The 25,387-nt window shown below is 44.1% G+C and overlaps 1 protein-coding gene across 1 annotated transcript in view; it reads left to right on the top strand.

Moving 5' to 3' along the window:
* The window catches only part of Slc14a2 (solute carrier family 14 member 2), a 62,308-nt gene that overhangs the window by 2,706 nt on the left and 34,215 nt on the right, over nucleotides 1-25,387 (top strand). The window contains exons 3-9 of the mRNA XM_021150469.2: nucleotides 502-691; nucleotides 10,110-10,238; nucleotides 13,707-13,899; nucleotides 20,095-20,242; nucleotides 21,306-21,440; nucleotides 21,814-21,863; nucleotides 22,351-22,525. Of these exons, the coding sequence (XP_021006128.1) occupies nucleotides 502-691; nucleotides 10,110-10,238; nucleotides 13,707-13,899; nucleotides 20,095-20,242; nucleotides 21,306-21,440; nucleotides 21,814-21,863; nucleotides 22,351-22,525 (1,020 nt within the window). The remainder of the gene's footprint in view (nucleotides 1-501; nucleotides 692-10,109; nucleotides 10,239-13,706; nucleotides 13,900-20,094; nucleotides 20,243-21,305; nucleotides 21,441-21,813; nucleotides 21,864-22,350; nucleotides 22,526-25,387) is intronic.

The following is a 25,387-nucleotide window of genomic DNA, read 5'->3' as shown; positions in this document are numbered from 1 at the left end:
AGAGGAGGCAGAACACATGCCCTCTCTCCTACACCTGGCTTCTTCTGGGCCCCAATTCAATAATGATTTTCACAGCTGGGCTCTAACAATTTCTTTCCCAACATCCTTTCTCGAAGCTACTTTCTTTGCTGCTCAGATACCAGCCCTCAACCGAGTCACACGGCACTGCACAAAGCGAGAGTTTACCTCCCTCCCCGCCTCTTCCCTTGGACCAATAAATTTCCCATGGAATGCTCCTTGCCAACCAAGCCAATGGCTGGAACTGCTTTAAATTAGTCTCAGCATGGTCCCTCAGTCTGTATGGCAAAAGCTACCACCCACTGTAGACCAATTGCTAGGCCACTCAGAGCCTTGGGCTGGGTGCCAACACCTACTCCCAACCCTTTCACACTCCCATCCCAGGCCAGGCTGAGTGCATCCCTGTGCACCTCAGTTACTATGCCAACTAGCAGCCTAATACACAAGCTGTACCATGCTGATGGCTCTCTCTATGTCTTGCAGATAAGCCCCTGGTCCTACAGTTCATAGACTGGGTCCTTCGGGGAGCAGCTCAGGTGATGTTTGTCAACAACCCCGTTAGTGGGCTCATCATCTTCATAGGGCTTCTAATCCAGAACCCCTGGTGGACGATTGCTGGGACACTGGGGACAGTGGTTTCAACCCTGGCTGCCCTGGCCTTAAGCCAGGACAGGTAAGTACTCTCTGTGGGCCTCTTGTATGATGGGGCAGACAGGTGAGGTGTTTCATTTAGTGCTCAGCCAACCTTATCCTAGCAGCCACCTAAATGCTCTGTCTATCACTGCGGTTAAACAGTGTGACCAAAAGCAACATAGGGAGGTGCGGGGGTTACTTACAGTCTATCATCTGGGGAGGTCAGGGCAGGAACCTGGAGGCAAGTGCTAAAGCAGAAGCCACAGAGGAAAATGATGCCTGGCTTGCTCTCATGATCAGCCTGATTTCTTATATCATCCAGGACCAGGGTTGGAGAATGCCTCCAGTGAGTAAGCTCTACGGGCCTGCCTACAGCCCCATCTCATGAGGCATTTTCTCAAGTATGGTTCCTTCTTCTCAGGACAGTCTAACTTGAATAATGTTGAAAATAAATAAATACATACATACATACATACATGATAGATGATAGATAAATAGATAATAGATAGATGGATAGATAGATAATAGATAGATAGATAGATAGATAGATAGATAGATAGATAGATAGATAGACAGATGATAGATAGATAGATAGATAGATAGATAGATAGATAGATAGATAATAGATAGATAGCTGGATAGATAATAGATAGATAGATAGATAGATAGATAGATAGATAGATAGATAGATAATAGATAGATAGATAGATAGATAGATAGATAGATAGATAGATAGATACGTATGTACAAACATACATAGATACATAGATAGATACATAGAGATAGAAAGAGATAGATAGATATAGAAGATGAGGTCATATATTTGAACCTTTACTCACTGCTACTGGAGAGGCAAACTGGAAATCAACATGGAGTTTTCTCAAAAAAAAAACTGGTTGAGCATCAGGCATGAACTCCCTCCTATTGAGTGGGGCCTTAGGGGGCTTTGGTTAACCCCAGGATGACTGCACCACTACTGCAACACATCCTGCCTGGTTGGTCATTGGTTTGTGGCTTTACAGGTAGGTAGGAGCGTTGATGGCTTTTCTCCCTTGACAGCTGGCCTAGCTCCTTCTCATGTGGGAGGGGCAACAAGAATTTGAGGAAACAGAAGCAATCAGAAGGAAGCACAGAAGCAGGAATGACGGGTGGGAGATCACGTAGCACTGACAAACAGCATTTTGTAGAAGCTGACTCTCTTTAGGCTTTGTCGTATGCTGTTCCAACATTCCTGAACTTTCCTGATATTCGGAGCCACCTGGGTGTGACTTGAAGAAGAACGGTTCGGTTTTCCCACCCCTACCCCTCCCCCCTCTAAATATCTTCATTCTATGGATCTGGTGAAAGGGAAAGTTTGTAGCAGCTGATTTTTATTGAGTACTTAATGTATACGCTTGTTTTTATTACATTTATATATATATCTCTACTATTTGAATGCTTATGGTTTCTTTTCTGCCAAGTAGGGTTTACAAACAATGGGAATCATTGGTGTGTTCAGTTTAACGAGGCACATGCAGACCAAGAAATGAATGCCTTTCACAGAGGAAACCCCCAATGTGCCTGTGTCCATCACAACAGCACTGTTTCCTCTAGGCCCAGCTAACATTCCATCGTTCACTGAGGCAAATGCATCAGTCAGCTTGTCTCTGAGAGGCTGTACACACACCTCCAAGTGGCCTTGGAGGACCACTCCAATCTTAGCAAGCAGGGATGCCACTAGAAGTTGTACTATTGAGTGTCCAGGTCTGGTGAGCTAGTTGAGAATATACTCCTAGCAAGATTCGGTACCTGCTTCAACAAACAGGCTGTTGTCCTCTCTCCCATGTACCTGCCACTGTAAGGGTGGCTGGCATAGAACTCCTGCCTTACTGCTTATACTGACTAGTTTCATGTCAACTTGACACAAGCTAAAGTCTGAGAGGAGGGAACCTTGTGGAGAAAATGCCTCCATAAGATCAGATTGTAGGCGGGTCTATACGGCATTTTCTTAAGTAGTGATTGATGGGGAAGGCCCAGTTGATTGTGTGTGTTGCCATCTCTGGCCTAGTGGGTTTGGGATTCTATGATGAAGCAGGCTGAGCATGTGGAGCAAGCCAGTAAGCAGCACCCTTCCATGGCCTCTGCATCAACTCCTGCCTCCAGGTTCCTGTCCTGTTTGGGTTCCCATCCTGACTTCCTTTCATGATAAACTGTGATGTGGAAGTGTAAGATGAATAAACCCTTTCCTATCCAAGTTGCTCTTTGGTAGTGGTGTTTCATCACAGCAATAGAAACCCTAAGAAACTGCTTTAGCAATATTTACTGAAACTGACCTTGAGGTCATTGAGCCCAATGCTTTCCTCACTATGCAAACTCACACAAGCGTGCTCAATCTAACACCACCACTCTTCCCTGTAGAGATCTATGGCTTATAGCAGATGAGCTCAAGTCTCAAACCTAGTCCCACATTTCCCCCTCAACCATAATGTATTAGCAAACTTACCAAGCTGTTCAACGAGTCACTTCATAGAATACTGCTTCCACCAGAGGAGACACACACTAGGCCTACCTCATCCCCCAAAACACTATGATTAAGAATCAAACAAAGAAACATCAACCAAAAACCCAACCTCTCAACTTGACCTCTAAAGCCTTATTTAATGCCACCCTCCTTGCTAAGCGTCACACTTGTCCCCATTTTGCATCTCCAGCTCCTAATACCCCATATCTCTGTCTAATCCCACTGTTCCTCCAAAGCTTTCTCCTCCAGGATGCCCTCCTTATGTAGTCTCCAGAATGTTTAGTACCTACCATCTGAACAACTGCAGAACATAACCAAATTATACTGGATTACCCTTTGACTTTTTTTATTATTATTTCTTACTCTTCTCTCCATGGACAATGAGTCTTTCAGGGCAGAAAGTTTATTTCAAAGATATTCCATCATACCATCTAAGAACGACCCAAGCTTCCTTGGAATCATGTGGATGTCCAGTTCTTCCTTATAGGTTCAAGGTTTTGGATCCTCCACATAAGCATGTGTCTGTCCTTCTAAAAGCTCCATCACTATCCACAGTGAGCAAAGGCTTGGTGTGTGTCCATACCACACAGACACACAGACATGAAAGTAGAAGGGGACATGACGTGGCTCAGTGGGTCAGAGGACTTGCCGTGCAAGTCTGATGACCTGAGATCCCAAGGACCCATAGCGGACAGAGTAAGCAACTCCCAAGACTTGTCCTCTGGCTTCCACGTGTGTGCCATGCTGTGTGTGTGCTCACACACAGGACAGGAGGTGGGCAACAGAAGAGAGTGAGGGGCAGTCTGCAGACTGAAGTGGAAAAAAAAGAGAGAGAGAACAAATGAAAAGATTTTGTAAATAATCCAAATAAAGCCGGAAAGGCCGCTCAATGAGTACTAGGTAATGACATTGCCAACAGAATGTCTCTGGGTTATCTCCCCTCCCCCACCACTGCTCATCCTTCTTGCTGATCTTGGAGCAAAATCATTCACTTTATTTGTGGTTAGGGTCTTCTTAGGAGCACCCCAGACTACAAGGTTCAGAGCATTTAAATTTTTGTTACATATACATCCCAGCTATCATCATCCATCTGTCTGATGTATGGTTGGGAAAGATCATTTTCCCCTTTGAAGGCTGCCTCTTCACTCCTGTGATGGTTTCCTTTGCCATGAAAAAGAAGGTTTGAATTTTATGAAATCCTATCTGATCTGTCATTTATTAGGGCTGTTCCTGTGCCATTGGGGTCCTTCTCAGAGAATACGAGCCTATATTTTAAGGTATTTTACCTATGTTTTCCTCCAGTCATTTCAAAGTTGCAGGTCTCATTGCTAAGGTATATGATGCACTTGGAGTTGGTTTTTATTTGGGGTAAGACATGTGGATCTATTTTGGTTGGGCCTACTTATCACACCCCATTTATTAAAGAAGGTAGCTTTTTTCCAAATGAACATTTTAAGCACCTTTGTAACCATGAAGGTTTGTTCCTGAGTCCTTTGCTCCACTAATCTGTGTGCTCATTTTGTGCTGCTTCATGCCGTGCCTCTGCAGTGTGAAGATGTCCTGTGGTTCCTCCAGCATCGTGTCCTGTGATGCCTCCGGCACTGCCCTTTTTGCTTTGCCTTTCTGCTTTGGGCCGGTCTCTGCCTTTTGTGATTTCGTCTAGAGGGGTTTTCTTTTCTGTGTGTCAATGGAGAGTGTCATTAGAATTTTAATGGGAATTTGCTCCAAATCTGTAGGTTTCCTTCAGTAATTTAGTCATTTCACAGTGTTAATTCTGCCAATGCATAAATATGGGGGAATTTTTCCAGCTTCTGTTTCCCTCTTCAATGTCTTAATCCACTGTTTCAAAGTTTTTGCTACAGAATTCATCACCTCCTTGGTTAGTTTTCCTACTAGGTAGTTTTTAGTTTATTGTGAATGAGATTAGCCCGCAATTTCTTTCTTCATTAATTTGACATTGGTGTGTAGAAAAGGTTTGTGTGTTGGGTTCGGATCCTTTAGCTTGGCTGAAAGTATTTATCAGCCCCAGGAGTTTCCTGGTATAGTCTGTAGAGCGATGTCTTAAGTGTAGGATTGTGTCATCTTCTAACTGAGAAAATGTACTTCTTCCTTTCCTGTTTGTATGCTTTCTATTGCTTTTCTTATATTATTGCTCTAGCTAAGACTTAGAGAACTATATTGAATTAAATTGGAGCACGCAGACAACGTCCACTCATTTCTCATCCTTAAGGCACGCTTCCCGTTTCCCCCGTGTTGTATGATGTGGTCATAGCTTTGATGTAAGCAGTGCTTACTATGCTGGGGGTTGTTTTATATTCCTAGACTCTACAAAGCATTTATCATGAAGAGGTGTTGGATTTTCAACAAAGTCCTTTCCTGTAGCCATGAAAATTATAATGTGGTTTCTAACCTTAACTTTCTTTATTACCTGTACTTACTTTCACACGTTGAACTATCCTTGCATAGCTGCAATGAAGCCAAACCAGCCATAGTGTGTGCTCTTTTCAATGTGTCTTGGACTCAGTTTGCAAGTACTTTATTGGCAGTTTTTATATGCATGTTCACCAGGGGTATTGGTCAGTGTTGTTGTTGTTGTTGTTGTTGTTGTTGTTGCAGTTGCATTATATAGTTTTGGTATAAGGGCAATTCTGGCTTCATAAAATGAGTTTAGTAATGTTCTTTTCTTTGCCACTTTATGAAACATTTTGAGGAGCATAGATAGGTGTTAATTAGCTCATTTTATTGGATAGATAATTCAGTGGCAAATCGTTCTGAGTCGGTTACCTTGCTCAGTATAACTTTTTCCAATTCCACCCATTGACTTGCAAATTTCATAGTTTTATTATTTAACAGCTGAATAATATTCCATTCTGTAAATGCGCCGCATTTTCATTTCATCCACTGACCGCTCGGTGGCCGTCCAGGCTGACACTACTTCCTAGCAATTGTGAGAAGAGCAGCGTCGCGCATGGATGAGCGAGTATGTCTAGAGTAGGGCGCAGAGTCTTTGCGCGTATTTCCATAAGTGGCAGAGCTGGGTCAAATGGGAGATCTATATCCAGCTGTTTAAGGAAACTCCATCCTGATTTTCATAGTGTCTATGCCGTTGTGGCACCGACCAAGTGTGAGCATGGTTTCCCTTCCCCCATTTATTGTCATTTGTTTTCTTAATCTTAGCAGTTCTCCCTGTGGAGTAAGATGAAATCTCAAAGCCATTTTAATTGCAATTCCCTGCTGGATAAAAATATCGAACAAACACTTTTTAGAAAATATTTCTTAGCCTTTGGTATTTCTTTTTTGGAGAACTCTCTATTTAGATTTAAATACCACAGACACACACACACACACACACACACACACACACACGCATGCACGCGCGCCTTTCTTTTATAGTCATAAGATTTTATTAAGCTATAAAATTTATTATATATATATATACATATATATTTTTAATAAAGGTTTCCTAACAAACCACATTCTAAATACATACCTTTATATGATATTTTTATATAATTGGTAGCATAAAATTCATGATTTCTTCAAAATATTTTGAATGTAAAACTGTTAAAAGTATGATTTTTGTATTAAGGATGATATGTGTATATGAGATGTACATGCATATATTTATACATACATACAGACATACACACACATGTATGTATGTATAATGTTTCCTAAGACCTCTCTGAAGGCTCTAGTAACCCAGGCATGGCAAATGCATCAAGCCCTTTTTATTGGAATGTTTTCTTGACTTTTTTGGTTTAGGTCTAGATATTAATCCTCTATCAGATATAGAGCTGGAAATGAATTTCTTCCACTCTTCGGGCTTCCTCTTCACTGGGCTGTTTGTTACAGAAGCCATACAGAAGTTATACAGCAGCTATACAGGAGCTATACAGCAGCTATATGGGAGCTATACAGCAGCTATACAGGAGCTATACGGGAGCTATATGGGAACTATACCGGAGCTATACAGGAGCTTTTACGATCAGGAGGCCCATTTGTCAATGTTTTTCCTAAATCTATTGAAAATGGTTTTTTTTTCATACAATGTATCCTGATTATAGTTTCTCCTTCTCCTACTCCTCCCAGTTCCTCCCCTCCTGCCCTCCTATCCAGATCCACAGGCATCTAAGGAATAATACATACAATACAGTACAGGGCAATGCAATGCAATACAATGCAAAACAATACAGAGAGAGAGAGAGAGGGAGAGGGAGAGGGAGAGGGAGAGGGAGAGGGAGAGGGAGAGGGAGAGGGAGAGGGAGAGGGAGAGGGAGAGGGAGAGGGAGAGGGAGAGGGAGAGGGAGAGGGAGAGGGAGAGGGAGAGGGAGAGGAAGGAAGGAAGGAAGGAAGACAAATAAATTGGAATAAGCAAACAACCAAAGAAGAAGAAGAACCAAAGAAAAAAGCACACCAAATGCAAATAAAGTCACACACAGGAATCCCGTTGTTTATGCTAATTCCTAAGTAAAGACTTAATCAGAAAGTCCAAACCTAGGGTTAGGGTTAGGGTTAGGGTTAGGGTTAGGGTTAGGGTTAGGGTTAGGGTTAGGGTTAGGGTTAGGGTTAGGGTTAAGGTCAGGTGACTCTTGATTACTGTCCCAATCTCAACCCTCGTCACTGGTCTGTTTTTATTGAGTTGTGTGTATAGGAATGCATCCACTCCTTCCAATTTATCCAGACCTTTGTTTTGAATAGAAGTCTTTAATATTCCCTAGCCGCTCTCTGGATTGCATTGACACCTGTAGCAGCTTTATCTCTGCTGATATTACAGTGTCTTCCTTCTCCCTCTCTGGGTTGGGTTGGCTGGGGGTTCCCAAGGACAAGCTCTTGGGTTGAGTCCATGGTTTAGTTCTCAATTCCCATTTCACCAGTCTCTGCGCTGACCTTTAATACTTCTCGACATCTTCTGGTCGGAGGTTTGACCAGCTCTTGCTGTTCCAAAGCCTGGAGCTGCATCGTTGGGCTTCTTACTCAGGAGCTCTCTGGCTTCTTAATGTAAGCATCATGGCCATAGAGTTTAATGTAAGCATCATGACCATACAGTTTAATGTGAGTACCCATAGCCATAGAGTTTATTGTAAGCACCCATGGCCATAGAGTTTAATGCAAGCATCATAGGCATAGAGTTTCTTCTTAAAACCGCCTCAGCACTCGGCACTGCATGAGGTCTAAGAAATTCCTCCTTCATTCTCACTTGACTCTAGGGTGTTTGTTTTTTTAATTCTTCTCTAGTTTCTTCAGTGAGTCACTGTTCATTCAAGAAATTATACTTCAGTCTCCAGTATTTGTGAAACTTCTTTTTAAAAGACTTATTTTATTTTAATAATAATTTTATACTTATTTTATTTATAGTAATTTTATTTAATAAAATGAAGTGTGTGTGTGTGTTTTCATGAGCGAGTACACAAAACCTGATTCGCTGGAGCTCACAGAGCTGGAGTTACAGGTAGTTGTGAGCCACCCAATGTGGGTCCTGGAACTCAAACTTGGGTCCCATAGAAGAAGACTATGCGCTCTTAACCACTGAGTTCTCTCTACAAACCCCACCCCCACCCCCGAGTGAGTAATTTCTGTGGCATCTTTCTGTTGATTATTTTATTCTACTGAGATCTGATAAAATGAAAGAAATTATTTCAACTCTTATACTTCTTACAGCTTAATTTGTGACCTAAGAATCTCCATAGCACCATAGGCTACTAAGTATCCTCTAGCTGCTATATGATAAGGTGTGTTTCTTTAGAAATTAAAATAATAATACTTTTTAGAGATGATAAAGTAAAACTTCTATGAAAAGTATAGTAAAGGGTAGAGTGACACTGAGGAGTAAAAAAGGAAAATGAAATTAAAAATGAGGAGTCAGGGTGACTTTTTTTTTCTATGTTCTTGAAAATTAGAGACTGCTGTATATATGCAGGGGGTAGAAGAGCCACCTGAGTTTCCATGCTCGTTCCTTCCTTGTGATTTATACTGGTGCTGAGCCTATGTGCTACAAATGCTATTTAATGTCTGCCGGATCTGTCCTTATTTTATAAGTTTCCCTTGTTTCTGTACCTGATAGGCAAAATTAGGTCTGTAGTCTGTGGTTTATACAAGCCCTTCATACCTTCTGAGAGTCTCTAGTTCATAACCACTGGGGTAGAACCATAATGTTCTAGCTGGAGGATGTCTCCATGTATCTTGAAGGTTAGAAGTAACGGCAGCCTTAGTATCTATAGAAACAAATCCATCATTTTACTTTTAAAACCCACTAAGCAGTAGTCATTTCACTAAAGAGATGAGACCGCAGAATGTAATGGATGCTGCTCTGTGGCAGTAAGCCACACAGCGGACAGGTGGCACCTACCAACATGAGACTCACAGAGTGACTCTCAGTCAACTAAGAATGCTCCCAGACAGTGTGGTTGAAGGTACCTTCCGAGAGTCTATCCTGTTGACTTGTGTCAACCTCCTCCCACTACTCAACTGTCTCGTGGGGCTGTGCTAGGACAGACTCCGTTCTGGCTCTCTGACTTATGATCGTTTCTGTCTATAGACCCCTAGGTCAATCTGTTGTAAACAATGGGTTTCCTCTCAAGATGGCACCTGGCACAGGCCCCCGAGGCAGGAAATATTCACCTCTCTACTGCTGGGCCTCTCCTGCCTGAGAGGTTACTGTCAGAAAGACCCACCCACCACTTGACCCCAGCTATCATGATACCTTTTCATTTCTGAAGCGTTTCCTCTCTTTCTCTTGGGTTATATTTTCTTATCTACTCACCCTGACACTTTTCTTTTGCTGGACCACATACAGGTGGTTTCTAGTCTGCCATCTTACCTGGGTGCCGGGGAGGAGGGGGGGTGTCTCACTTTTCATCTATTATTAAAGGAATCATCTAAATTATACAGATTCTAGAGAGGAAAGAGTTCAACATGTTCAATTATCAAAGGCTAATGCAAAATAACCCCAACCCAGGTCAGCCATCGCCTCCGGACTCCATGGCTACAACGGGATGCTGGTGGGACTGCTGATGGCTGTCTTCTCGGAGAAGTTAGACTACTACTGGTGGCTTCTGTTTCCTGTGACCTTCACATCCATGGCCTGGTAAGGGACTGCCCTGTTTCTGCTCACAGAGATGTTCCTTGGGTTGGGAGGAGACATGCACAGATGAGTTTGTCTAGCAAGGCACCATGAAAATCCATAAGTTCATGACTTTACAAGCAATACAGTGGGAGCAAGGGAAGATATGGATTACCAGAGATCTGTTGAAGCAGGAAAAAAAACCAACCCACATGTCTTATTGAGTTGATAGTTTTCCTTCATAAGTAATAAAGGCTGACATTTATTGAATAGTTTGTAAGTACCAGGCACAGTCCTAAGTGAGATGTGATTATATGTATTCCCAGTTTACAGAATAAAAGACTAAGGCATAGAGAAGGCACATTCCAGGTCATACATTCAGAGTTTTTGAGGCCAGCTTGCTGATTCTAGAATCTGCATTATTAAACTCCGGGCTACGTGGGAATTACCACTGTCTGACCTAACTAAGCCTTCTAGCCTGAAAATGCACACAATAGAATCACAAAGCTTTCTTGGATCAGGAGCTTTGTATGCAAAGCACAGTCTTTGAACTAGAGCTTTCAATTGAGAGCTTCCTCAAGAGGTAAGAGAGTTAGGAACAAACATCCGTTGAATACAGAGTGCACTTAGCCATTCACACATATGATCTTAAATTTGTTTGAACTTAAAGCAGGTCAGTAAAGTGTCCAAATGCCCAACAGTATGCCTGCTATTTTATGAACCTATGTCCCCCCAACATTTCACATCACACATCTCTACCACCGTGCTCTCAACTCCTCTCAGACATGGTGATTTATTCCTGTTCTCAGCAATAAATCAGACATAGTGATTTATTCTTAACATCTCCAAGAAGTAAATGTCTTTCTTAGGTTTCAAAGTCTGGAGTTCCTAAAACCAGTTAGTTCAATTTAGCTTAAGCACTGTTTCATTGAGCTTTCGTAGTGCCTGCAAATAAATTACTGCATTAGGCATTCGGAGCAATTTACTCTTCTTCTTGGGGGGTTTCTATCTTCCTTGATGCATCGGGACAAAAAATAAATAAATAAAATGGTCATTTCTGTGGGGGGTTTCCTTAATGCTCCTCACAGGCCCCCCAGGGAGAAGCGGAGTTTACCCTCATTTGCATGCACTGTTTTATAACTACATAGATTCAATCCCTCCACACAGTCTCTCCACCATATGGCACTGGATGGGAGATTAGAATTCAATAACTCCAACCCTGTTTCTCAAATTAAAAGGCAGAAAACACTGGGTCCTGCTCTGGGTGGAATTCTGCACAGCCTCTACTCTGGTGCACGCATTGATCCATCCACAGAGCCCTTAAAACTCAGTCTGTTTAGGCTGGGGATTATACTGCTGTTTACCTGAGCCTACTCACTGAGCACAGGGACTGTTGATAAGTGTGACTAAGGAGAAACTGCTGTTCTCTTGGGTTTATGGGGAGTGGGGTCTTTATTAAGTAGTTTATAGGAGGTAAACTTATAAACTAGTAAGTAAAAGTTCTTTCAAGATGTGTTTAATGCTTTAGGAAATGTGAGAGTGGCTCCAAACATGGATGGTCAGGGAGAAACCCATGGCAGATGAAGAATTTGAGTTGTTACATAAAGGACAGGAAGTCATGTGACATCTAACAGCCAGGGTGAAGGAATATAGAAGACTCTAAATGGAGGACAGAATGAATCCAAGAAATAGAGGCAGGACCAGAGGCTGAAACCCTGAGATTGACAAAGATGGAGCAGGAAGTGAGAGTAGATGGGGTCCTAGCACCATAGGTACTCTATAAATATTTTGGGTTTTATTACATCTATGGTAAAAGTGGAAAACAGTTGCAAGGTTTGGGTTCGAACAATGATGTAAACTCAAAACCAAGTAAGCGTCACTGCCTACAAAGTGTAGAGCGGGTTTAGATGGAGCAAGAGTGGGTGCAGGATTCTAAGCTTCATTAAAAAAGATCCACAGAGACAGGAGCTCTTGGACTAGGGTAAGATCCATGAATGTCTCCAGAAGAATCTGAGTTTGGGGTTTGTTTAAGGGAGACAAAGGCAGCAAGACTTTCTGAGAAGCTGGTGATAAGAAAGGAAGGGGTATTCAATACACCACTGAAATTCACCTAAGTGTGGGCTATGTAGCAGTCTATGAGCAAAACAGGGAACCCGAAGCAAACAAAACCCCTGTCTACACAGTGCATGTTAGATGTCAATGCACAGGTGTTGAGACAGCAGCTGGGCATAGAGATCTAGAAGAATGGTGGAGTCAAATCTGAAAGGCAGAAACATATAGAAGATGTTTTATCTAGGGGGACTAAAGAATATCACCCAGAGCAGAAGGCTGAAGAGGGATAGGATCCAAGTCAGAACCAAGGAATCTCCCAATAACTAGATGTCTGGCAGAAAAAAAAGGATAACGCCATGGTGAGGAACTTGAGACAGAGTACACAGAGAGTAATCCATGTCAAGAAAGTTCCATGTCATGGTAGCCCACACAGAGAGTATTTGCACACAGTGCCAGATTCCAATTTTCATTTAAGAGGAAGGGAGTGACTGTGGACTAGCCAAGTGAGCTGTCACTTGGTGAACTTGACAAGAGCCATTTCTATGCTATAATTGAGAACACATACCTGACTGGATGGGATTCAGGAACAATGGGAGCAGCACGGCCGGGATAACAGATCACCGGCCGTTCCGAGGAGGGCCACTGTGAAACAGCAGACACGGGAAAGGCATGTGTGCCAAGGGAAACAGAGAAAGTATTTGAACGTAGACACGACTAAGTGCCTCATGGCCTGGCAAGGATGACCTGGAAGAAAAAGAGATGTATGCTACAAAGATTATTGTAAGAGTAAAGCCCTTGAGAAGGATGGGGTGAGAGATGTATGGGGTATCTAGAGTGGCTGGTCTCTTCCGGTAGAAGATGTAGCTGGGAGAAATGTATTTGTGAACACTGTTCACTTAGCCTCTAAGTTATAAGAGCCTAGATTTGCATTCAGCTCCATTTGTGTCTAAAATCCATGCTCTTTCCCAGGAATGGACCAGAAACCAAGGAGGCAGAGTGTGTAAACAACTGAACGTTTTGTTTTATCTGGCTGTCCCCAGAATGGGTCCAGAAAGGCCAACCTTGTTCATTGCGTACACGTGATAGTATCATCTGTCTAGAAAGTCAGACCCTACAGATGTTGTCCCAGCCCCAGGCCACAGCTGCCATACATCTGAATGAGCCAAAGTCAATAATGACATTTTATAAGGATCGTTTTTCTGTTTGGTTTTCTCCGCTAAATGGAGAAAAAAACTATTTAAACTATTTCACAAGGTATTCCATTAAAATTATTGTGTTTTTAATTGGCTTTCTCAAACTGATAGTTTCTCAATCCTAGATCAGTGAACCACTAGAATCCCAAGGGAAGCAAGAAGATCAGGGATGGTAGACATTCCTATGGCCAGAGATAAAGCTTGAGGATACTCACTGTGATTAATCCTTTGTGTCTTCTTGGTACAGCCCCATTATTTCTAGTGCCTTGAGTACCATCTTCGCCAAGTGGGACCTGCCCGTCTTCACACTGCCCTTCAACATCGCCTTAACACTGTACCTGGCAGCTACGGGCCACTACAACCTTTTCTTCCCCACAACGCTCGTCAAGCCTGCGTCTTCAGCTCCCAATATCACCTGGACAGAGATTGAAATGCCTTTGGTAAGTTACCCAATGGCAATGAGTACAGAACCCTGGACTCAACTCTGGACCCTTTAACTTACCATCTTGTAGATTCTATCCTTCAACAGAAATCAGATGAGGCTGGTCATTGCAGTGTACGTGTTTAATGATGGCATTCATAGGAGGTATATGCAGGTGGAACTCTATAAGCTCAAGGCCAGCCTGGTCTACATAGGGATCGCCAGGACTGCATAATAAGAACCTGTCTTAGTGTAAAAGAAAGAGGGGGAGGGAAAGAGGCCAAATGATGGCCTCCACACAGACTAGAAAGGCTTGAAGCCACATCCATATATTCAACAAATCTCTACTAGATAGCTATCATATTCATGAAACTTCCAGATACTAACAATATACCTGAAAGAAGCCAATCATGAAACCCACGTTCTGCATGAGAGCAGAGACCACCCACACTGAACAATGAGTGTGAAGTTGGCAATTCAGGGTAGCTGCCATTGAATAGAAAGAGTAGATGAGATGGACCATTTGATAAGTCAGTAAGAGACTGATCGATACTTTAAAGTAGTATTGAATTGGGTATTATCTAGAGAAGATGGGATAGATTTCTTTTTCTGATATACTCTCTATCAGTAGTTCTCAAGCAGGGTGTAGTTTTACTCCTTGGAAACTTGAGTTGGTGTCTGGAAATATGTTTTATTGTCAAGCATGACCAGTGGTAAGGCTAAGACTCAGTTGGTCGAGTGCATGTCTAGACTAGATGAAGTCCTACATCACCACACCACAGACACCAAGTGTAGGGGCATATGACTGTTAATCTGACACACAAAGATGGGAACAATATGACCAGGTAATCCTCATTACTAACTTTGAGGCCAGCAGGGGACACATGCCTAAAAACAGAGGAAGAAAGATAGAAAGGACAGGAGGAAGGGGGTAAAAAGGAAGAGAGGGCTTAAGAATAAGTACTGGACTAGGGAGGGAGGTGGCTTAACAGGTAAAAGTGTTTGCCATGCATATCTGAAAATCTGAATTCACCTGAGGTCAACCCTCAGAAAGCACACTGGGTGGAACTAACCAACTCCCAAGGCCTTCCTCTGACCTCCACACGTGCCGTGGCCCCCGGGTGCCCACACCCATACCCACCATGCACACATGCACACATGCACGCGCACACACACAGGCACACACATGTGTGCATGGAGATATTAATAAAATAAAGTGCTAGTGTTTAGTGAGTAGAATCCAGGGATACTGTTAAATGTCCTACAACGCATAGAACAACTCCCTTCCCCTAGCAAAGAATTATATAATTGAGATGCCAATAAAGCCAGAATTGAGGAATTCTCCTTAGAACCTGCTTACAAATGTGCGTGTTTATTTACTCTCTTGATCTCTAGACATTAAGTATTAAGAGGTATAATAAAAATCTATAAGATTCTGAAAGTATATAGAATTATAAAATCCCAGCCTTGTTAACAAATGTAGAAATAGCTACGAACTAGCACTTTAGCATCATGTATAATACTTCAGTGTTGTATAAATGCAAGCTGATTATGTACCACACCATCCTACACCTTATTATATTAACTCATTTCACCTCATGGGTACTGCCATTTCTCCCACTTTACAAATGAGGAAACTACGGCACAGAAACACTCCTCCAAGGACCACATGTAGCTAGTATCTAGCTTAATACCCAAGCAAGTGTTGCAAAATTCTGTGAACCACCATCTCGTTCTCCCAGGCAGGGTGTGTGCCTCAGCTTGATGAAGTCACTGTATGCTGAAATTTACTACTTTTCAAGAGAGTCCACTATCACCAGGTCCCTTAATCACAGCCATGCTCTACATGGTCCTTGGCAATCCACCTCCCCTACATTTACCCCACGATCCTAGCTCTACTTCCTGGAGTACCTAGGGTTTGACTCTGTCATGATCTTTTCAGTGTCTGAAAACAACCCGAGTCCTCAGATATAAACAGGTTTGACTTCTGGGTCCCCACTGCCCAGCTACAGCTGCTGTGTATACCAGAGCCTCAGCGTGGCTCTCCGCTGGTACTTGGCTCCCGTACTACAGGGTCTTCCAGGGACAACCACACTCTAACCCTGAGCCTATCCAAAAAGAAGTACTTCTTCCCACTTCCTGTGTGTCAAACGCTGGGCCAAATAATGCGAGGGATTTTGAGTTTATAAACACTTGACTGACTGTCAAGCCTTCCTTGGTGGCACTCCATTCTTCATGAAGACTTTTCCAGAAAGAAAGTGACTCTTCTTGCCTTAATATGGAAAGTTTTCTCTTTTTAAGTTTCTAGAGCTAAGTACGGTTGAGACCTAAACCCAAGAGGTTGGAAAACTCAAAACCCTGCCTTTACAGGAAGGCCTGGCTCCAGGGGCAAACCAATAGCAAAAAGGCACAGGAAGCAAAGCTAAACTTCATCGTCAAAGGTCAGCCATGTGACAGGCAAAAAGGACAGAGGCCCTGTCCACTGTCACCCACAGGCACAATCTAAGATTAATCTCGGCTTATGTGCAAGGGCAGATACCTCAGGGCTGTAGTGACTGGTGTGATGTGGGTCACAGAGAAAAGATGCCCGTCTGTGCACAAAAAATGGTTGGACACGAATCTGGGTAACTTGAGGCACAAGCTCACCCTCTCAGCTGTCCAGAACTCCACTACTCTTGACAACCAGCAAATTCTCTCTCCCGACTCCATCCTAATCTGAGTCTGGAAGAACCAATTCCCTTTCACCTCTACCCTGAAATAGCCGGGTAGATGGGCCACTTCTTTGTGTAAGCAGCCTGTGAGTACCTGGGAATTACGAAAGGGAGGCAGGTGCTCTGTAAATTTCCACTGTCCACCTGACTGCCCTTTACCTCAGGTGTCTGCAGTAGCCTGGCAGGGCAGCGTGGAGCATCAGCAGTGCACAGTTCACAGGCTAAGATATGGATCCCTGCAGGTGGAGGCACTTCATTCTAAACACAGGCTCTATCCAAGGACGCTGTCCCCAAATTCCTCTCATTCTTGATTGCTTGGACTTACAACTTGTGTTCCCAGATGGAGAGGTGGAAGTTGGACTCCGAATTCCACATTCCTCAGACATCCCCACGTCATTGGACACCTGCTGAGACTTCCAGCCCACATCTTCTGGGTCCTTAAAAATAAGACCAGACCCAGGCCCCACTGCTACTATTCCTTCCGTAAGCTTGTAGCAAAGTTCGTTATTAAAGTCTCCCTAAAATATCCTAAAATCGAATTCTATCGATAACCATAAAGTTCTCAAAAGGACAAAGAGGGTGATCTATGAATCCAATAGACATCTGTAGCAGAAACAGCAGGGGGCGGGGCTATGCAGCCTCAAAAGCATTTCTATAGGAGGACCTAATTGAGGACTGCCTGAGAGACCAAGGATTGTAGGTGCAGACAATGTCAGCCAATGAGGAACTGCTGTTTAGAGGAGATGATTTCTTGGGACCAATGGGGCACGAATGGAGGGTATTAAAGGAGCTTGCAGCAGTGTTCAGAGAGCTTGGTATGGCGTTTCTCACCTGCTCCCAGTGCCCCCAACACCCAAGGGCAGGTAGGGTTGGGCGGCGAGTAGTTAAGGGCACAGACAACAGATGTCAAACTGCCACAGGTGATACTCACGTGCATCCAGGGAAGCACACTGTTGTCTTCGGATTCCCTGTGGAGAAGCCAGGCTAGATTTGTTGTTGAAATTTCCCCAGAGGTTCCAGTAAACAGAAAGTCTGAGAATCACTAATCAATCTGTATATAGTTATTAAACACATGTTTATGCTCACCCACAAAGGGCTCTGTCATCTCTTAGAGTCACATGATCTGCTAATACAGAAAAGAACTACAGAATTATTTTTCTAAGTTGTGAATTTTTATTTATTTTTGTTTGTTTTCTTTTTTCTTTTTTTAAATAATTTTTTTCTCACATAGTGTATCCTGAATATGGTTTCCCCTCCATCTACTCCTCCCAGTTCCTTCCCGTGACCCCTCCCATCCGGATCTACTCCCTTTCTGCCTCTCATTAGAAAGCAAACAGCCTTCTAGGGGAGAATAATAAATAACTTATCAGATAAAACGAAAACTAATACATCAGAATGGGACAGAAGGAAAAGAGCTCAAGAGAAGGCACAAAAATCAGAGACCCACTCGTTCACACACTCAGGAGTTCCATGAGAACACTAAAGTGGAGGCCATAGTCTGCACAGAGGACCTGGTACCGATCCATGCAAGCCCTGTGTGTGGGGCCTCCGGCTCTGTGAGTTCATATGGGCTTTCATCAGTTGATTCAGGGGCCTTGTTCTCCTGGTGTCCTCCATCCCCTCTGGCTCTTACACTCTTTCTGCCCCCTCTTCTGTAGGGTTTCCTGAACCATGAGGAGAGGGATTTGATGGAGACATTCCATTTAGGGTTTAGAGTTGCAAGGTCTCTCACTCCCTACACATTGTCTGGATCGCTATTTGTTCCCCTTTGCTGCCAGAGGAAGCTTCTCTGATGATGGCTGAGCAAGACACTGATCTCTGAGTATAGCAGAATGTCATTAGGAGTCATGGACTGCTACGTTTTTGGGGGGTTTTGTTGTTTGTTTTTTGGGTTTTTTTTTTAGTAGTATTTGGTTTTACCCTAAGTTCCTGGACCATCAAATCTCAGGCTCTTGGTCACACAGTGTTGGGTATAGGTTCCAGCTCATGGTGTAGGTTTCAAGTCAAACCAGATATTGGTTGTTTAGTCCCACAAGTGTGTGCCACCATGGCACTAGCAGATCTTGCAGGCAGGACAGCATTGTTGATCAAAGGGTTTATGGATGGATAGGTGTCTATGTTTCTCTTTGGGTCGTGTGCAGAGTACCTTTCTGTACCAAAGATACTGGAATGTAAGGATGAAAGCTCTATGTAGGCACCAGCTCAACTGGCATATACAGTGGGTTGTGTGGGTGCTGTCTTCTGCAACGGGATCTTGCTGTCAGCTTGTAGAGAGGAACCTGCGGTCTTGGCAGCAGCCAAGTTTGACTTTGGGTTGTTTGGGGATCCCCATGGACCCTTTTGACCAACAGTTCAACTAGATGTATCCTAGTCCCAATACTGGAAGCTTCATTTGATGACAAGAAATGGCCAATTGGGATTCTCTCTCCCCCATTATTTGACAATTTCATTTAGACCAAGTTCATATATGTATATACTTTAGAAAGCTTCTACTCTACTAGGTTTCCATACAGTTCTAGCTGTCACTATAACTACAGAATTACTTTAATTGTTTAGATTTGTTAGATGTGTTCTTAGATGTATATGCACCATGTGTGTGTCTAGTGCCTGTGGGATTCAGAAGAGAGTATTGGTTCCCATGGAACCAGAGTTACAAATGGCAGTGAGTGACCCTCTAGATATTGGAAACCAAACCCAGATCCTCTGTAAGACCAACAAATGCTCTTAACTGTTGAGCCATCTCTCCAGCACCTTAGGAATATACAAATTTTTTCCAATATAATATATGTACTGATTATTTGGGAATTTCCCATCATGCACCCTGATCACATTCACTTCCCAGTTTCTGCAGGTCCATGTCCTGATTGTGATCTCAAATCCCCCTCCCCAAGAAGAAGAAAAAGAGACACAAGTCCAATTTCTGTTGCCCAATTTGGATTATAGAATTTTAAAGGTAGAAGGTCCTGAGCTAGGCCAAGCTCCCTCAATGAGGGCAAGTCAACAGTATCTGGGTGCAAAGAGAGAAAGGGTAGCAAAGACTTTTAGACTAGGAGTCTCTTCCAGTAACTCTACACTGTCACCCATCAAATCATCCAAGAAAACAGCCTAAAATATTTACAGTATTCCTAGAATATTTCTAGGGTTTTGGAAAGTCTTTAGGAAATATCTTAGTACCTTATACTCCAGTGGGAATCTAGAAAGGAGGTACATTCTGGCCTTCTCAAAGTTTCTCCTCTCAAAGTAAAAGCCATGTGTTCCCCAGAAGCACTCGAGCCCAGTGCTGTGTTAGGGGCTGCACCTGACTGCATGATAAATGCTGGATACCTGGTAGGTGGTGGAGTGAGGAACTATTTGTTCCAGCCTGTGCCTCCCCCTCTTCTCTCTCACGGTGGAGGGCATAGTCATCCTCCTGTTCCCCTTCATTACCCACTGGCCTGGTGTTGACCCTGCTGCCTGGATTTTGTGTTATCTGCCTAGTGACCTCCATTCTGTTGACTTTGCAGCTGTTACAAACCATCCCTGTTGGGGTCGGCCAGGTCTACGGCTGTGACAATCCCTGGACAGGTGGCGTGATCCTGGTGGCTCTGTTTATCTCCTCCCCACTCATCTGCTTACACGCAGCCATAGGGTCAATCGTGGGGCTGCTAGCAGGTGAGACAGAATCCCAGCTTGGGGCAGGGTGGGAGGCAGGGGGAAGCAGAAATCTTTAGCAACATTTTTCTCATCCCATTTCTCCTCGGTATATGGAAACCATTTCAGATTCATCTTCACTAGTTTCAAACATCGTCAGGGGGAGAAAAAAAATTTCCCCTTCCTTGAGCCTCCTCCAAAGAAAGCAGATTGAAGTAAGAGGACATGTGGAGGAAAGCAAGGGTCCTTACCATGGAGCCCAGCAGTGGAGGGAGCTTGGGCCGAAGCAGCGATGGCCCAAGCTGAGTACACGTGGTCCAGCACTTAGAAGTGTTAAACAAGCTAAAAGGGAAGGTTTCCTAAAATTGGTTTGGCATTTCCCAAGTGTAATTCCATATCCCCACACATATGTGTATATATGTACACACATTTATATATGGATATGCTCTTTCCCATAATAGAGTCAGAAAATAGGGTAGGGGACCCTGGCGGTACAAGACTATATTTGAATTAATCTTAATGTTTTGCAAAGACTTTTAGAAACAGAACTTTCCAAAAAAAGAAAAAGTAACTGGAAATAATTTTGAATTTATCAAAACCTCCCAACAATAATGCAAGGGCGCTGATTCTTCACCCATATTTACCTACTGTTTACACCTGCCCCTGAGGCTCTGACAGTCTAGTCTATATGTTTGGGTATATTTTTTTGCCAAGCCTCTGAAACAGAATTGTAACGGTTGACAGCACAGCTGCTTGTGAAGGAGGAGGGAACAGACCTCCCTTCCTAGGCTGCTCCTTAACCCAGACATCATCACACGTGTGCACACATACACACACACACACACACACACGCACACACACTCACGCGCTCACACACGTACATACCACTATGTAAACCCAGGACTTTCTCACCATCTGGTTTCCTGTGATCTTGTGATATTTACAGAGGCCCCTCTGATAAGCAGAGCTGGAGGGATATGGTGAATGAGGGGACAGAGGCCACCTTGAGGCCTGGCAGCAGCCATGGGAAGGCCTTTCTTCTGTGGTCCAAAATCACCCAGAAACACCACACCTTCTCTTGTAGCATTGACTGTGGCCACTCCCTTTGAGACGATCTACCTGGGCCTTTGGAGCTACAACTGTGTCCTCTCCTGTGTTGCCATTGGCGGCATGTTCTACGCACTCACCTGGCAGACACACCTGCTGGCACTTGTCTGTGGTAAGTTTTTTAAGAAAATGACAACTAAGCCCCTCTGGCTTGACTTTCTATGTCTGAACTAATTCATTATCAAAACTGGTGGGGATAAGATGAGGATACCCCACTCTCAAAGTGAAGACTCCTGACCCAATGAGAATCTGTGATGAGTATGCAAGTGGATAAAAGGATGTGTAACCTTTATCCTCTGCCTTCAGCGAGTGCATGGTGGTGGGAGGATACCTGAAAAGGAAGGGACCACATCAGGTTAAGGCTGGCGTCCAATGCTAAGGCTGTCAAAAAGCCAGCTCTGGGTTGGGACGCCTGTTTTGCTAGGACAGTAGCTGAAGAAGGCAAGCTCTGGGATGCTGACTCTACTGGTCTTGTTCCTCCACAGCCCTGTTCTGTGCATACATGGGAGCGGCCCTCTCCAATACAATGGCAGTGGTAAGTCCAGACTGTTTGAACACTAACCTAAGGTCTTCCTCCGCTAGCAGAGCTTCCAGGCACCTGAGGTCTTATAGAAGACTGAGGAAGGGTGGAAGGGTAATACAATCCTGTCCTTTACCCAATGTGCATGTCAAGATTTATCCATGACTTATCCAAAGAAGAATTTTGAGCATGGAATTCTAGGGTGTGTGGGTATGTGCATGTGCACATGGGTTGAAAGACAGCCGTGGAGAACAGGGATAGACAGATGGCCCTCTAGGTCTGGGTATAAAAACCATTCAGGCCTAGCATTAAAAGATTCTGAGTGTACCCAAAGAGAGCAACACCTTGATTTCTTCTAACTCTGAATCTAGGCCTACTAATACCTTCACCTGGGAGAAGGCAGGGCTCTCCATTCTCAATCTCTATCATATCCTTCTCCCCAGGTTTCTAGTCCAAGACAGGAGCCTAGCAACATCCTTCCATTTCTGGTTTCAATTTTCAGGTTGGCGTGCCCTCAGGCACCTGGGCCTTCTGTCTCTCCACCCTCACCTTCCTCCTCCTCACAAGCAACAACCCTGGCATCTACAAGCTCCCACTCAGCAAAGTCACCTACCCGGAGGCCAACCGCATCTACTTCCTGACAGTGAGACACACTGAAGAGGAGAAGTCCCCCAATGGTGACTAGCTCAGCACCAAGCAGAAATGCTCTCCTTGCCTGCATCCGTGTGGCCTCCACTCTGGGCCAATCCACCCAAGCACACACTTTCCTTGCACTTGTATCAAATCAAACCCACCTGGTCCTCCCTAATCCTGAGGCTGATTCGTCCCCTCTGCCCAGATCTTTATAACTGCGCATTGTAGCATTAAAGGAAGCTGGTGTGCCCTAGCTGGAATTGGAAGTGAGGAGTCTGATTTACCTGTTGTTGTTGTGAAACAAAACTGTTCCTTAGTCTTTTGAGAAAGGGGTTAAGAGATGATAAGTGACACATCTAGATAAAGGATGCTGTAGCAGGGACCAGGCTGAGTGGCTCCTAGGCAGACCTGGAGTAGAGACACATGAGGATATGTAGTAAGAAGGAAATGCACCCTGGTTTAGAGCTAGGATGTGGTGGGCACAAGGAGATTCCCACAGAAGAGGGCTTTAGCAGTGATGGAAAGCAGAAGTGTGAGAAACTGGAACCCTGGAGATTCTAATAAAGAATCTAGAACCTTTGAGCTCCCCCTTCCAGGAGCAGCTAAATGGCTTTTCCCAGCACTCGGTATAACAACCCATTTCTCTGTTATGGAAAAACAAGTGCCTAGTAGCTAATCATAGCATACTCCATCTCTTCCACTGAGACACTAAAGCCTTTATAGCCATCCCTGCTTCCCCTCCGCAACCCCTCCGCAACGTGCACTTCTAAACTCTGGGTGCTTCCTTAGCCTAGGTTTGGAGCTGTTTATTATCCTTACTAACATATCTCTTCCTTCTGCAAGAATCCATACTCAGCCCCACCTCATGCCATGCCCTGTCACCACATCTGTCCATCTGAGGTTAGCACCGAGCACTGACCTCTGGCCACCCTTTGCTCCTCTTTTCGTCCCGTCTTTCGAGCTCCATGCTTATCTCTGTGTGGCTCCTTTAGAACTCTTCCCCAAGGATCTGCTTTGAGTAAGACTGCTGGTGATGTTTTCCAACTCTTTGCATGGCCACAGAGTCTTGTCCCCAACCCATGAATGGCATCTTCTCTGGTCAGGGGGTGCCCACGTGGCCATAGATGCTGTCTCTTCATTCCCTAGCTCTATTTCAAATGAGAAACATGATTCTTTTTTCTTTTATAAGCAACCTTCCTCTGTAGATATCCACATTGTTTCTAAAGTTGAGCCTAGTGCCCGTTCTCATTGGCCTGCCTTCCAACACATAAATCCAAGTCTTTCCTCAGAGATTTTGCTCTGACATTGGTGTGACCTGCATCCTTCTCCCCTCTTTCCTCCTCTGACCCTGGAGCCTCTCTCCACCCACCTCAGGCCTCCGTTACCTTTGTTCCAAGCTACTTGCCTTTCCTTTCCCGGTTTTCACCGTTGATCTTTGTTGCATTGAGGTATTTAATGGGTTATTTCCTGCAACTCAGCAGATGCATTGGATTTGGGGGTTCAGAAATTGTAATTTGGGTTCTATAAAACCTTTGGGGTAGGGCTGCGCATAACCCTTCGTGCTTGTCTCCTCTTGCCTTTGAAAGCTATGTAACCCCCAACTTCACCCATCCCTTCCCATCTGGGCTCTCGTGTTGGCGACCACGTAGAATCTGCCAGTACGCAGAGCCCGAGAATTCTGCCTGTACGCTGACCGTATTTGTTCATTCACCCAGAAGATTCCTTTATGTGGAACTATTAATATGTTACTCAACCCAGGGCTTGACAATAAACCAGGAAAGCATCAGACCCAGCCCTGCCTTCAAGGAATTTATTTTACGGTGATTTGCCTGGCCAGACAGCCTGTGCAGTTTAGCTCACAGCACCAGTTTTCTTATTGAGGCAGTTGCCTGGTTGGGTTGGTCTTCTGTTCAGGATTTGTCTCAGGTATGATTTTTAAGGACTCCAGGAAAATTTCTATGCCTCTTCTCCTCCTCCTGTCCCCATAGTTTCCCGTAGCTACTACCCAAAAGTTTCCAGCCATCCCTTGAATTTAAGGATTGGAACCTGTTAAAATATAAACAGCCCTAGGTTGGTAATGAAGTAAGCATGGTCGGTCACTCGCCATGCTTAGGTGGTAGGTGTCATTTATGAGAATAGGTTAGATTCTAAGAGGAGGAGAGTACTGAGAAACTCATGCAGCATACTCAGAACCTGTCTGTGATGGAAAGGGGCCGAGATGCGGCCAAGCTGGGTAAATGGACTGAAGGATCCTTATCCTGCTAGAAATGGTGGTTATATGCCTTGTGAAGAAAAATGGATGGAGCCTTAGCTATCTGCAGTGGATGGCTTGGAAGCACAGCATAGGTGACAGTGGGATGAGTCTGTGAACCATGTCTTTGTAACAGTTGTCCAAGCAATGGGAGCTGCTTAGACTCAGTTTCCCACTCGGGCAATGCTGAAGCAACTGGAGACATGTTGGGGCACTTTGTTTACTGGGCAGAGGGTTAGACCAGGTGACCACTGCAGCATCCCGCTAGTGTGGCAGAACATCAGAACAACATGTTCTATGCTTTGCAGATTTTTACAGAGTTTAACCAGTCATCTAGTCAGCTCAGCAAGATTCTTGTCCTGGTTACTTGAGAGTGTCACTCATGTGGTCTCTCCCCCAGCCTGCCCCTCCCCACACCTATTCCCTCTGAACACCTATTCTTCCTCTCTTCAGCCCTTCTAAGATGCAGCCACTATTTGGTCTTCTCAGTCTGCATTTGTGACTCTATCCACCCAGTATCCCACCATATGCCAGTGTACGTCCTGTGTGATGCAGAGCCTTTGCTCCCTCAGATCTCAAAAGGTGTGAGGGACTTGAGACATGCTCGTCTAAAACCAAGTGGGAGTGGCAGTTTGAAAACTCCTTTAAAAGAACC

This window comes from Mus caroli, unplaced genomic scaffold (assembly GCF_978045245.1).
Source record: "Mus caroli unplaced genomic scaffold, Mus_caroli_1 scaffold_19, whole genome shotgun sequence".
NCBI classification, from domain to species: Eukaryota; Metazoa; Chordata; class Mammalia; order Rodentia; family Muridae; genus Mus; species Mus caroli.
Note: the sequence above shows the minus strand (reverse complement) of the source record. Positions and strands in the feature narration are given on the sequence as shown.